Genomic DNA, 12076 nt, shown 5'->3' with positions numbered 1-12076 from the left:
AAGTCTGTGTCACCTTTTTGAGTCAATCTACAGTGCAGGGTGCTATAAAACGCTGAGCTGCAGTCGACCCAAATCAGCTGAGGAGCACAGGAGCATCTGGCCATGCAGACTTGAACCAGCGTCACCAAATGAGACATTAAGGCACCTCAGGACATGCAAATGTGGCCTCTATGTGTCTGTAATCAATTAATCATTCAGTCAACCAGTTATCAAAGTAATCTGTCCACCAGTCAATCCATCCACCAATCGATCTAGCAATGTTCCTTGATATAGCGCCTTTTGCAGACTACACCTCTGTAAGGCGCCTTATACCCCTAAAGGGGGGGCATGTCAAAATCCCCAGGGCTGCTCTCTATCATGTATGTCTTATTGCTTTCATTAACAGTGAAAGGGAGGGTGTTGTGGAGTCGTATGTCACATTGTCAGATGTCGCTAATGCCACCACCCTGCAGGCGTTTAAAAGCCAGGAGATTCACAGAATCGGCTCCTGACAGGTGATTCACAGAAACATGGAGCTGGCGCTGCAGGTGCTCATCATGGCCGTGCTGGCAGGTAGGTCTCTCTGGGAAATTCATCATTGTTGGGGGTTTTAAGTGTGAGAGTGTGACAAAAGTTGACTGTTTTATCCTTGAATGCTTAAGAAGGTTATCAAGTACAGATAGAAACCATTGACGGGTATTTTAGGAAGTCACTGCTCACTGGTGAAACTCCGAAGGACTGGAAAATAGCAAATATTATTGTGTCACATAAAAAGGGTGAGCAGGCAGGTCCAAGCAACTATAGGCCAGTGAACTTAACGTGGAAAATTAAGGAAGGAATTATTAAGAGAAAAATTGAGCAACACATGGCAAGTACAGGATTTTTACTGAACAGTCACTGTGGGCTCAGAAGAGGGAGGTCGTGTTTTACTAACAGGCTGGAATTCTATGAGGAGGCAACAAAAGAATACGACCAGAATGGAGCAGATGAGATTATTTTTGTGGACTTTCAGAAAGCATTTGATGAGGTGCCACATGAGAGGGTGGGCATCAAACTAAAAGAAGTGGCAGTTCAGGGTGTGGGTGCAGAATTGGCTCAGACACAGGAAGCAGAGGGTGATGGTGCAAGGAACCTTCTCAGAACTGGCCAAGGTTAAGAGTGGTGACCAGCAGGGGGCAGTGCAGAGGCCACTACTATCTATACATATTAATAAAAGGCAAAGCCCTCACTGACTCACTGACTCACTGACTGACTGACTGACTGATTGACTGACTGACTGACTGACTCACTCATCACTAATTCTCGAACTTCCCGTGTAGGTGGAAGGCTGAAATTTGGCAGGCTCATTCCTTACAGCTTACTTACAAAAGTTAGGCAGGTTTCATTTCGAAATTCTACGCGTAATGGTCAAAACTGGAACATATTTTTTGTCCATATACTGTAATGGAGGAGGCGGAGTCACGTATCGCGTCATCACGCCTCCTACGTAATCACGTGAACTAAAAACAAGGAAGAGATTTACAGCACGAGTCAAACGCGGGAACGAAGGTAAATGACGTTAATTTTTGACTGTCTTTTAATACTGTGTAAGCATACATATTAACACATGTGCAATTAAACGTGTGCATTTACGGGGTGATTTCTCAGGCTTAAAAGCTCGCCTTTTACTAAAAAGGTAAATGCAAAACTATTTTCAATCAGTTTATTGAAACGCTCCCGTTAAGGATTGCAATAACATATTCGCGAGATAAAAGTTTAATGAGAAGACACGAGGTATAAACGAACCACACGCCGTGGCGCAACGTTAGGGGCAACAGTTTCAACCATTCTATGATCTGCTTCTCGCAACTGAAAGACGGCACATGGCGGATGTTAGCCGACTTGCTGACCGCAACGTTAGGGGCTTCAACTCTGGCGCTGACGCCACATCTCAGTGCCAACAGTTTGCAGACTCTACTTAAAAGACCCGTCCTCCACACTGGACAGTTAAAAAGACCAATCAAACTAACGATGACATCAAGTATTACCCAATCAAAAGTAGGAAAGGAGGCATCTTCATAAAATGCGTGTGGGATGATTTGCATGAAACGCTGCTTTAAAAAAAATGATAAAAAAAATACGGGACAAATCCCGTCCCGTATTGATTCAAAACGGGACGCGCAATTTCATTCTCAAATGCGGCACGATTCCGTATTTTAAAGGACGGGTGGCAACCCTACAGTGCCAGGTAACCACCCATACAATCAGATTGTGATTCAGACTAGGAATGCAATGAATGTAATTACCCCGATCTACATACAAGGCAAAAGTCTTGCAACATTCAAAGATGATGGTTTGGGATAAGTACACCATAGAACATAAAAGAGCTTATGAAGCCTTGAACCGAAAAAAGCAAGATCTCAGAGATCGTAAAAAAAAAAAAAGGAGGTAATGTCGTTTTACTTGCTGTAGATTTTAGTCAAACATTACCAGTTATTCCACGAGGGAGACCAGCAGATGAACTCAACACGTGTTTACAATCCATGCTTCTCCCACTCTCGGTTATATGTCGCGTGTTCTCGGGTAGGTACACCAAAAAATGTATACATTTAAGCATGTAATGGGCAAACAAAAAATAATAATAATAATAATAATAATAAATTTTATTTATATTGCACTTTATATTTTAGCAAAGGCACTGCAGTAGTACTTAATCTAACTTTACTTCTTAAATGTTAATGTTTTACTGTTTAATAATTTATACGCTTCTTATATGTTGTTCAAATTCTTTTCTCAAAATACCAGTGACAGCGCAATGCACGATAACGTGGAGTGAATACACCATACGCATCCGCCCACGGCCGCCCTGGTGTGCGCAGATAGGAGTTGATTCTACAATAAAATAAAATAAAGATAAAAAGAGTAATACAATCATCACCCATAAAGCGGATATTAGACGTGACGTACTATATGTGTACCAGATTTCAAGTCAATCGGTGAAACGGTTTGCGAGCTACAGGTGATTTAAAATCCTGGACAGACAAACGAATAGCCACGGTAGCAAATTACAGAAGAAGATTTTACTGTTTAATAATTTATATTTATATGAAATGTGCTTCTTATATATTACTTCATATTCTCATATGATAATGATGTTATTGTTTATATTGATTTCTATGTTATTGAAACTGCATGTATGTGTGTATATGTATGTATATATATACTAGCAAAATACCCGCGCTTCGCAGCGGAGAAGTAGTGTGTTAAAGAGGTTATGAAAAAAAAAGGAAACATTTTAAAAATAACGTAACATGATTGTCAATGTAATTGTGTTGTCATTGTTATAAGTGTTGCTGTCTTTTTTATATATATAATAAAAAATATATATAATATACACACACACATAAACATTTATATACATATACATATATATACATATCTACATATACACATATCTACATATATATACACACATACATAAACACACACATAAGACTTATTGACTGAAACGGGCTTTCACGAAAAAAGTTAGGGCTTTGCTACAGGATACACCCTCCACAAGTTAACCAAGTAAAAATAAAATATATATTTCTGTTTTATTTAAACCTTTTAAGTTCATATGCATAGCCCCATTTGGCTGTTTAATTTTTTTTTTTCTTTCTTCAGTAATATTTAATCTCCTTAAAGAAAAAGAACATATCCATTTTACTTTTTTTGTATCTCTTTAGTAATATTTTACTGTAAAAGGATAACCAGTATTTAAATCTTTTATGTTACTTTATACATTTATTTTACACAATGTTGAAAAATTAATAAGAAAGCTACATATTTTGGCAGCTGCTGCTTTCATTTTCAATGAAATGAAAAAAGCTCTCCAAGAGAAAACGTCAATGAAGAAGAAACAGTTTGCACTATCTAAAAAGGAGAAACCCTCATTTATAAAAGTTTGCTGCAGATGACTTAACTGAAAATAAATGAATAGTTCCTATGTGTATAATACATATTTATCTATTTTACTTATGCCTTTATTCCACCAACTTACAACATCTGAGGTACAATTTGTTACATTACTTTTGTTTTTTGCAGCACAGGCAGGTGAAGTGACTTCCTCAGGGTCACACAGTGGTGTCAGTACCAGGATTTGAACTGACAAGCTCCGGGTTTGCTGAAATATTACTGAAGAAAGAAAAAAAACGAAAACGGGCAAATGGGGCTATGCATACAAATGTCCATCCGTCCATTATCCAATCTGCCATATCCTAAATACAGGAGCCAATAAGTAGATATCTATATATACAGTATATATATATATATATATATATATATATATACACAGTATATATATATATATATATATATATATATATATATATATACAGTATAATATATATATATGTATACAGTATATATACATATATATATATATATATAGTATATATATATATATATATATATATGTATACAGTATATATACATATATATATATATATATATATATATATATATATATATATATATACACATATATATATATATATACATATACATATATATATATATATATACACATATACATATATATATATATATATATATATATACACATATACATATATATACATATATATATATATATATATATATATATATATATATATATACACATATATATATACAGTATATATATATATATATATATATATGTGAATGTATGTATGTATATATGTATGTCTATATATATATATATATATGTAGATATGTAAATTTGTATATGTATATATATATGTTTATGTGGATGTGTATATACGTATGTATATATATATGTATATATGTATATGTATATATATGTTTATGTGTGTGTGTGTGTGCATATTATATATATAAAAGACAGCAACACTCATAACAATGACAACACAATTACATTGACAATCATGTTACGTTATTTTTAAAATGTTTCCTTTTCTTTTTCATAACCTCTTTAACACACTACTTCTCCGCTGCAAAGCGCGGGTATTTTGCTATTTATCTATATATATAAAGGAGAGTTGGGATCCGAGAGACTGTGTTTGTGTGTTTGTGGAGGGATGGAGAGTTAAGGTGGGTGTTGGAGTCACGTGATCATCTCCCCTCCCATTCACCTCATTTCATTCACTTCATTTCGCTCGAGCTGAGCTCCGCAGCTGGCGCGGTCTTGCTGTTCTTGATTTGCTTTTCACATGGCCAAGTATACGTTGCATGCTCAAGAGTAAGCTCAGCGCACAACTTGGTCATATTACAACCGGAGGGGCGAACTGACAACATGGTATACAAAGAGATGCTTAACAAATAATTATTGGTATAATTTCCCTCAGTTTATTATATAAAATTTTAAAGCAGTTCTTCACCGCTGCGAAGCGCGGGTATTTTGCTCTATATATATGTGTGTGAATGTATGTATGTATATATGTATGTCTATATTTATATCTATATATATATATATATATATGTAGATATGTAAATTTGTATATGTGTATATATATATAATATATATATATATATATACAGTAGATATGTGTATATGTAGATATGTATATAAGTATATATGTTTATGTATATATATGTTTACATAACGTCTTTAACACACTACTTCTCTGCTGCGAAGCGCGGGTATTTTGCTAGTTTTTAATATAAATAAATGATTTAGATAGGAATATAAGTAACAAGCTGGTTAAGCTTGCAGATGACACCAAGATAGGGTGATTGGCAGATAATTTGGAATCCATTATATCATTACAGAAGGACTTGGACAGCAGACAGGATTGGGCAGATTTGTGGGAATTTGTGAAATTTAATCTCAGTAAACGTAAAGAATTACACATAGGAAGTAAAAATGTTAGGCTGGAACATGCAACGGGCAGTCTGAAAATCAAAAGTTCACCTTATGAGAAGTATTTAGAAGGAAAAAAAAAATGTCAGGTGATATAGAGCCTTGATTTGTGGAGTACAAGTCACAGGAGGTTCTGCTCCAGCTTTATAACACACTGGTGAGGCCTCATCTGGAGTCCTGGGGATAGTTTGGGTCTCCATAAAAACATAGCAGCACTAGAGAAGGTCCAGAGAAGAGCGACTGGGCTGATTATGGGGGGCTACAGGGGATGAGTTATGAGGAAAGATGAAAAGAGCTGAGCCTTAAGGAGATGAAGAGGAGACCTGACTAAAGTGTTTAAAATTATGAAGGGAGTTAGTGCAGTGGGTTGAGACGGTGACTTTAAAATTAGTTCATCAAGAACACGGGGACATAGCTGGAAACTTGTGAAGGGTAAATTTCATAGGAACATCAGAAAGTTTTTCTTCACACAAAGAACCACAGATACATGGAATAAGTGACCGAGTAGTGTGGTAGACAGTAGGACTTTAGGGACTTTCAAAACTCCATTTGAGGTTATTTTAGGAGAATTAAGTGGATAGGACTGTTGGGCTGAATGGCCTGTTCTCATCTCGATTGTTCTAATGTTTGATAAAGTGATGTGGTGTTCACCAAAGTGTCCTGACCTGAACACGTCGAGGACACAGCCAGCCGGAGGTCCTCTGGATGTGTGCACAGCCTCTGTTTGGACATTTTCTGTTCTCTCCGTGTCTGTGGGGACCTCTGGGAATGGCTGACTGTAAACTGGACGTGTTTGTGTGAGTGTGTGTGGACACAGCCTGGAGTGTATTGTTGTCCCAGGAGGCATCACAGAGGTGGTCAGGGGTTCAAGGAGGAGTGTCTCCGGCTGAGAACACACAAAATGACCCCTTTGCTCTGCCTCCAAATTTCCTCAAATTCACCCTGGATGGAGTGAGAAGCTTTGGACAAACAGAGCAGTGACCTTCATGTGTCTCTTCCTCTCCTCCTTTGTCAATTTCTCTGCTCGTTTCTCTTTAGCTCAGCTAAATCCATTATCACAGTGGGATACACACACACACATTGGGGCACTTTATAGACCCAGATCTTCTGAAAATGGAACACCCAGGCTAGACCCCCATGGACTTGGGGCACTTGGAATTGAACGCGAGTCTCTAGAGAAGGGGGGCAGCTGTTACTACCAGATCACCTGACTTCAGCTCAGTCGAGTATTCATTCAACAATGTCAGGCATTCCCAAGGCCCACCATGTCCAGGGAGCCCAGAGATGGCAGAATAGCCCACCAGTGAAGAGGTAAAGCAAAATGTGAGGTCAGGAACTGGACAGATGGATGGAAAGAGAGATGGACAGCACGATGAGTGACTGGATGGATGGAAAGGGGGCAAGTACCTGAATGGATGTATAGAACGTGGGGTGGGTGGATAGACTGATATACAGATGGATGGATAGAAGGAGAGATGGTTGGCTGGAGGACTTGATACATGCAAGGATGGATAACGATATCAATCAATGGATGACTGGAAATATGAAAACAGAGATCGATGGATGGGTGGATAGATACAACTAAATGCATTAAATGAACTTTTTTTCTGTGCTCTCCAGACCTACTGACCCCAGGTAGCCCCACATCTGATGTGGTCTGCTGATGAAGATGGCCACCTGGTGCCTGTAGACTTTCACTGTCTTTGTTTTATTCTGTGGGCTCTTAAGGCTGCACTTCCTCCATTGCTATGTTATGCAGGGTGGAGACTCGGCCATCTTCAATGAGCTGCTGCCTGCTGATGGTGGGTGAGTGTGGGGCACACGGGGTACGACTGTTTATGGTACCTCCTCTCCTGTCCCTTCTTTACTGCCTGCTGATGCTCAACTGACCAGCAGCCCTCCGAGTCCAGGACGTGAAATGCTGTCAGACATAATCCATGTACAAAGACCCACTGAGAACACTTTGGAGAGACAGGATGAGGGAGTGGGTCCAGAGAAAGAAAGGAAGAGCATTGCGTCCAAGAGCGCCTGTGGGTGTCCAGCCTGCCGGCGTTCGTCACCACTCATTGTCTCCTGTATTACCTTTACTGTGCACTAAACTGGCCAGTGGCCTGTTTCTCTCAGGTCTTTTCCTCTTCCATGTCCTTCAGCTGCTGCTGGGATATTCCTTGGATTTGTATGATAGCCTCCTCACTCCTTAAGGTTTAAGTTCCATGTGTCTGAGTTCACAGAAGTGACAGCCATGTTGGCTTTCTTTATCATTTTGGCACAGTGGTGCGCCTGATATGGACGATGGCACAGACAGATAGATGGGCCGCATCGTTCCTGTTCTCTCTTGGCCATTTCTAAGAACAGCCCATCGATGTGGCTCACCAGATTCAGTCTTGTTCTGACACTCGTGCAATGGTGACCATATATAATCCCATTTATACTTGTTCTTCTCCAGGTCCAGTGTCCTCCCTGAGCTGTTATACTTGTTCTGGATTTACTTCATGGAGCTCCTGTCCTGCCACCCAAGCAAACACCTGCTCTCCTACTTCAACAGCCTGTGGGGCTGCGGTTGTGTTACTGCAAGCAAGTAAGTGGGCCAAGACCCAACGTGGGTAGAAAATCCCACTGAACCTTCAGCATGTGCTAACTGGAATCACCACACTCCATTGAGTAGTACAGGGAGGTGGATTCCCAGTCAGTTTTATTAAGGACTCCTTGGTTGCATGGCACACTTTGCAGCTCCGCCGTGTTCACATTGCTGCATAAGGGTGAGTGCCTGTAATTCGGGGGTCTGGCCAGCAGAGGTCAGCCGGTACACCGGATTCCTCCCTAGGCCACACCCAATGTGACGATATGACAAAGTAAATTCTGACTGATTTTTAATCATCTGATGTGCTGTTAGCATGAATATCATTGTGCTAAATTTAAAAAGCCACCTGAAAGAACATAAGCACAATGGAGGAAATAAGGGCATGGAGGGGTATGGAAGAGATCCAGGCTGCCAGCCAGGACCTCACACCCCTGAGGGGTCTGTTCAAGCTACAAAGATAGAAAAGATGAAGAACCAAATAAACATCAGCTTTAGATCAAAAAGTCCAACAGAAGCTACAGACGCTTTCTGATGCGAGCGGTAGATCCCTGATCCCTTGCTGTGATCGTCAACTGTGATCTTAGCACAGAAATCTTCAGATGTTCAGACTCTCTTAATATGTACAGGGTGGTCCAGATCTAATTATGCAGATCCAGATCGTCTGGATGGCTTTGATTTATGCGGGGACAATTCCAGTTCGGCGCAAAGACGATTCTTCATGTTGCCAGTTTGCACACTTCTCGATGGTCAGGGATTTTTTGGGTGATTTTCTATGTAATAAACTTAATTAGTTATAGTGTAATGAAAATTGCATAATTAGAGCTGGACCACCTTATACAAGGTGTCCAGGCCCAGAGACATCACAGTATCCTCATTATGGACCATCCACCATACTTCACTGCAGGTTCACTCTTCACATCATTACTGTCGGCATTAATACAGAGCTCCATTTTGGTCTCCTTCATCCACAGCTCTTCTTCCCAGAAGGGTTTTGGTTTCTCTATGATGGTTTGGCTTAAGCTCAGTTGTGTCTCTTTATGGGTTTGGATCATAAGCCCTTTCTTGGTTTATTGTGCACTGCATGGCACGGGTCGACAGCATCACTCCAGGTCAATTTGAAGCTCTTTAGAGTTTAACATGGTGTTCTATTAACAGGTAGCCTCAACCTTCTACGACTTCTTTCACAAATTTTCCTTTCCCCACCATGACCTGGGAGCTTCTTGACAGTTCCATGAGCAGCAGATATCTTGATAAAATTGTGGAAGCTGAAAGCCTAAAGTCTCCAGAGATGCCGTGTTTGGTGATAACTGTGATCTCTGAGGTATTTGTCACCATCATCATCAAAAATTAACAGGGAATAAAGGGATGTTTTTAAGCATTAAAGCCTGTCATTCATTGGTTAATTCAGGTCACGTGACGACTGGCTCTTAGTCCCTGGTCAGTTGAGTTTTACTGCACTGACAGTTGAGTTCTTCTTATTAAACAGATTTGAATCATTCAAAAGGGGCTCAATAATTGTGGCAGGGTGACTTGTCGATTTTCTCCCTTCTCCCCACATTTCCTTTTCAGTTCTCACTCTTTGTGCCCATGCTGCCCTTTATCAAGCACTCAGTGTCTGCTGACCAGAGCTCTCTGGCTGGCCACTTGTTTCAGGGACACCGACATGACAGACCTAATATGTGAGGGGGCTGGTCACATGGGCCACAACTGACACCTGTGTGTCCTTTGGTTTGGGCTGGCCTATTTGTGTCCTATCATGGTCCAGCCTGAATTCTGATGTCACACAATTCCTTCTTCCTAATGCTGAAACTCCAGGGCCAGCCTCAGCCCTCACAACCTTTATTGGCTTTCTTAAAATGGAGACTGGAGGTGACCTGCCAGGTGGAGGCACCCTTGGCCGCCTTGTTCAATCAGTACAGCTTCTCATTGCAGGCAGCGCACATCTGGTTCACTTTGTTCACAAATGTCACTAACACTTTGCATTGACTTTGTTGTTGTTCTTGTTTTTCAGATTCCTTGAGTGCAACTAACTACATCCGTTCTTGTCTGCCGCCATCACTCTGCAACACTCAAATGTCCCTGTCCACGGGCCAGCTGAATGCCACTTTCAACTCATTATGCTGCACCACCAACTCCTGCAACACCAACACACTTGCAGGTGACAGCGAGGGGGCCAAGGGCTTTGAACCGTCTGGTCACTAGACTGACATGCCTGACGATGAGTAGGCCATTTTCCCCATTCCTGTTGTTGTAAGTGTTAGGACACCAAGAAGCCTTAGAACTTTTGTCTTAACAGCCACAATATGGAGTGGCAGATTCTTCGTCACAAGATACAAGGCACCATGATTGCCATCTTGTCTGTGTTCCTGCATTATTCCTACAAAAGCTTTCCTTTTTTTCAAGCCTTGACTCATTCTAGAATGAAACTAAAGAGCACAACATGACGCTAAATGCAAGGACACCCAGGAGACGTCAATAAACCATGGGTGGCTCTCACATCTGTCACCAACAGGACCTTATCTTATGATAATGCTAACCAGGACAATGCCCTGACTGTAAGTTACATGTCACCTCAGATGACTTGTCATCCATGGCACAGTTGAAGCCAGTCAGGTGACATTTCCGACATTCAATGGCATATGCTGGTCTTCGTCAGATCCTTTCATTCAACTCTAAACATTCACCTACTGTCTGAGGTCAGTCAAACTCCGCTTGCTTTCTCACGTTCAGTCACTGCAGTGCTTTTACAAATAAATCCCATTGTGGGGTTCGTGGCCCAGAGTCTTAAACGTCATCCATTGAGCCCTTGCTGTTTGATCACTGAACACCTTTTCAAAGCTCTCCTCCATGCTTTACTCACCTGCCATGATATTTTGCACCAGTTGGATTTCCTCCAGAAGATATCATGCAGGTCTGCCATTGATGCCCAGTGTTTGTTCAAAGCTGCCAGCCCTCTGAGTGCTCAAACGCAGTCTGGGACGGCAAAATGAAAAGTTCTGCCAATGTGGGTGCATTGAGTACTTCAAGCCCGAATGAGGCAGGGCAAGTTTGTCACTGAAAAATGTTGACATAAGAAATGTACCAACCAAGAGGAGGCCAATCAGTCCATTTGTTTAGCTCATAGCTCAGCTGTCCCCACATCTCATCCAGATCCTTCTTCAAGGTTACTGGTTGTGGTTTCTACTTCAACCCCATGACTTGGTAGATTGTTTCTGACTCCCATAACTCTTTGATCTTAAATGTGCTCAATGTCCTGTGTGGTTATGTTAGGACAACTAGAAGTGCCTGACACGTGACACCATCATTGTTGGGGTATAAATGTTGGCGTCACACACTTCCAGGTTGTCTGAGATTGTGGAAATGAAGGTTTCATCATTGAGTCTGCCCGTGTTTCCTTACTGACACTGTGTGTTTGTTCTTATAGAATTTACACCGATGACGTTGGGAACCTTGCAGTGCTATGGAGGGGTAAACCAGCAGAGCGCCGTGACGTGCAGCAATGCTGAAGACCACTGCTTCACCGTCACAGGTCAGTAGAAACAGCAAGAGAAAGGCAAACCTCATCTGTGAACACATTTGAAGCAAGCAGTTAGAAAAGCACAACAGACAAAATATTACAGCAGCACCTGAGAAGGAAAAATCAAACCAGTATGGCCAGGCTCACCACCGGG

The 12076-nt window shown here is 40.9% G+C and overlaps 1 protein-coding gene across 1 annotated transcript in view; it reads left to right on the top strand.

Moving 5' to 3' along the window:
• Positions 1-480: 480 nt before the first annotated feature.
• LOC114647425 (uncharacterized) overlaps positions 481-12076 on the top strand; it is a 32957-nt gene continuing 21361 nt past the window's right edge. Inside the window, exons 1-4 of the mRNA XM_051922414.1 lie at positions 481-552; positions 8271-8402; positions 10417-10563; positions 11830-11934. Of these exons, the coding sequence (XP_051778374.1) occupies positions 510-552; positions 8271-8402; positions 10417-10563; positions 11830-11934 (427 nt within the window). The 5' untranslated portion in view covers positions 481-509. The remainder of the gene's footprint in view (positions 553-8270; positions 8403-10416; positions 10564-11829; positions 11935-12076) is intronic.

This window comes from Erpetoichthys calabaricus, chromosome 2, assembly GCF_900747795.2.
Source record: "Erpetoichthys calabaricus chromosome 2, fErpCal1.3, whole genome shotgun sequence".
Lineage (NCBI taxonomy): Eukaryota > Metazoa > Chordata > Cladistia > Polypteriformes > Polypteridae > Erpetoichthys > Erpetoichthys calabaricus.
This window is presented reverse-complemented; position numbering and strand designations above follow the sequence as displayed.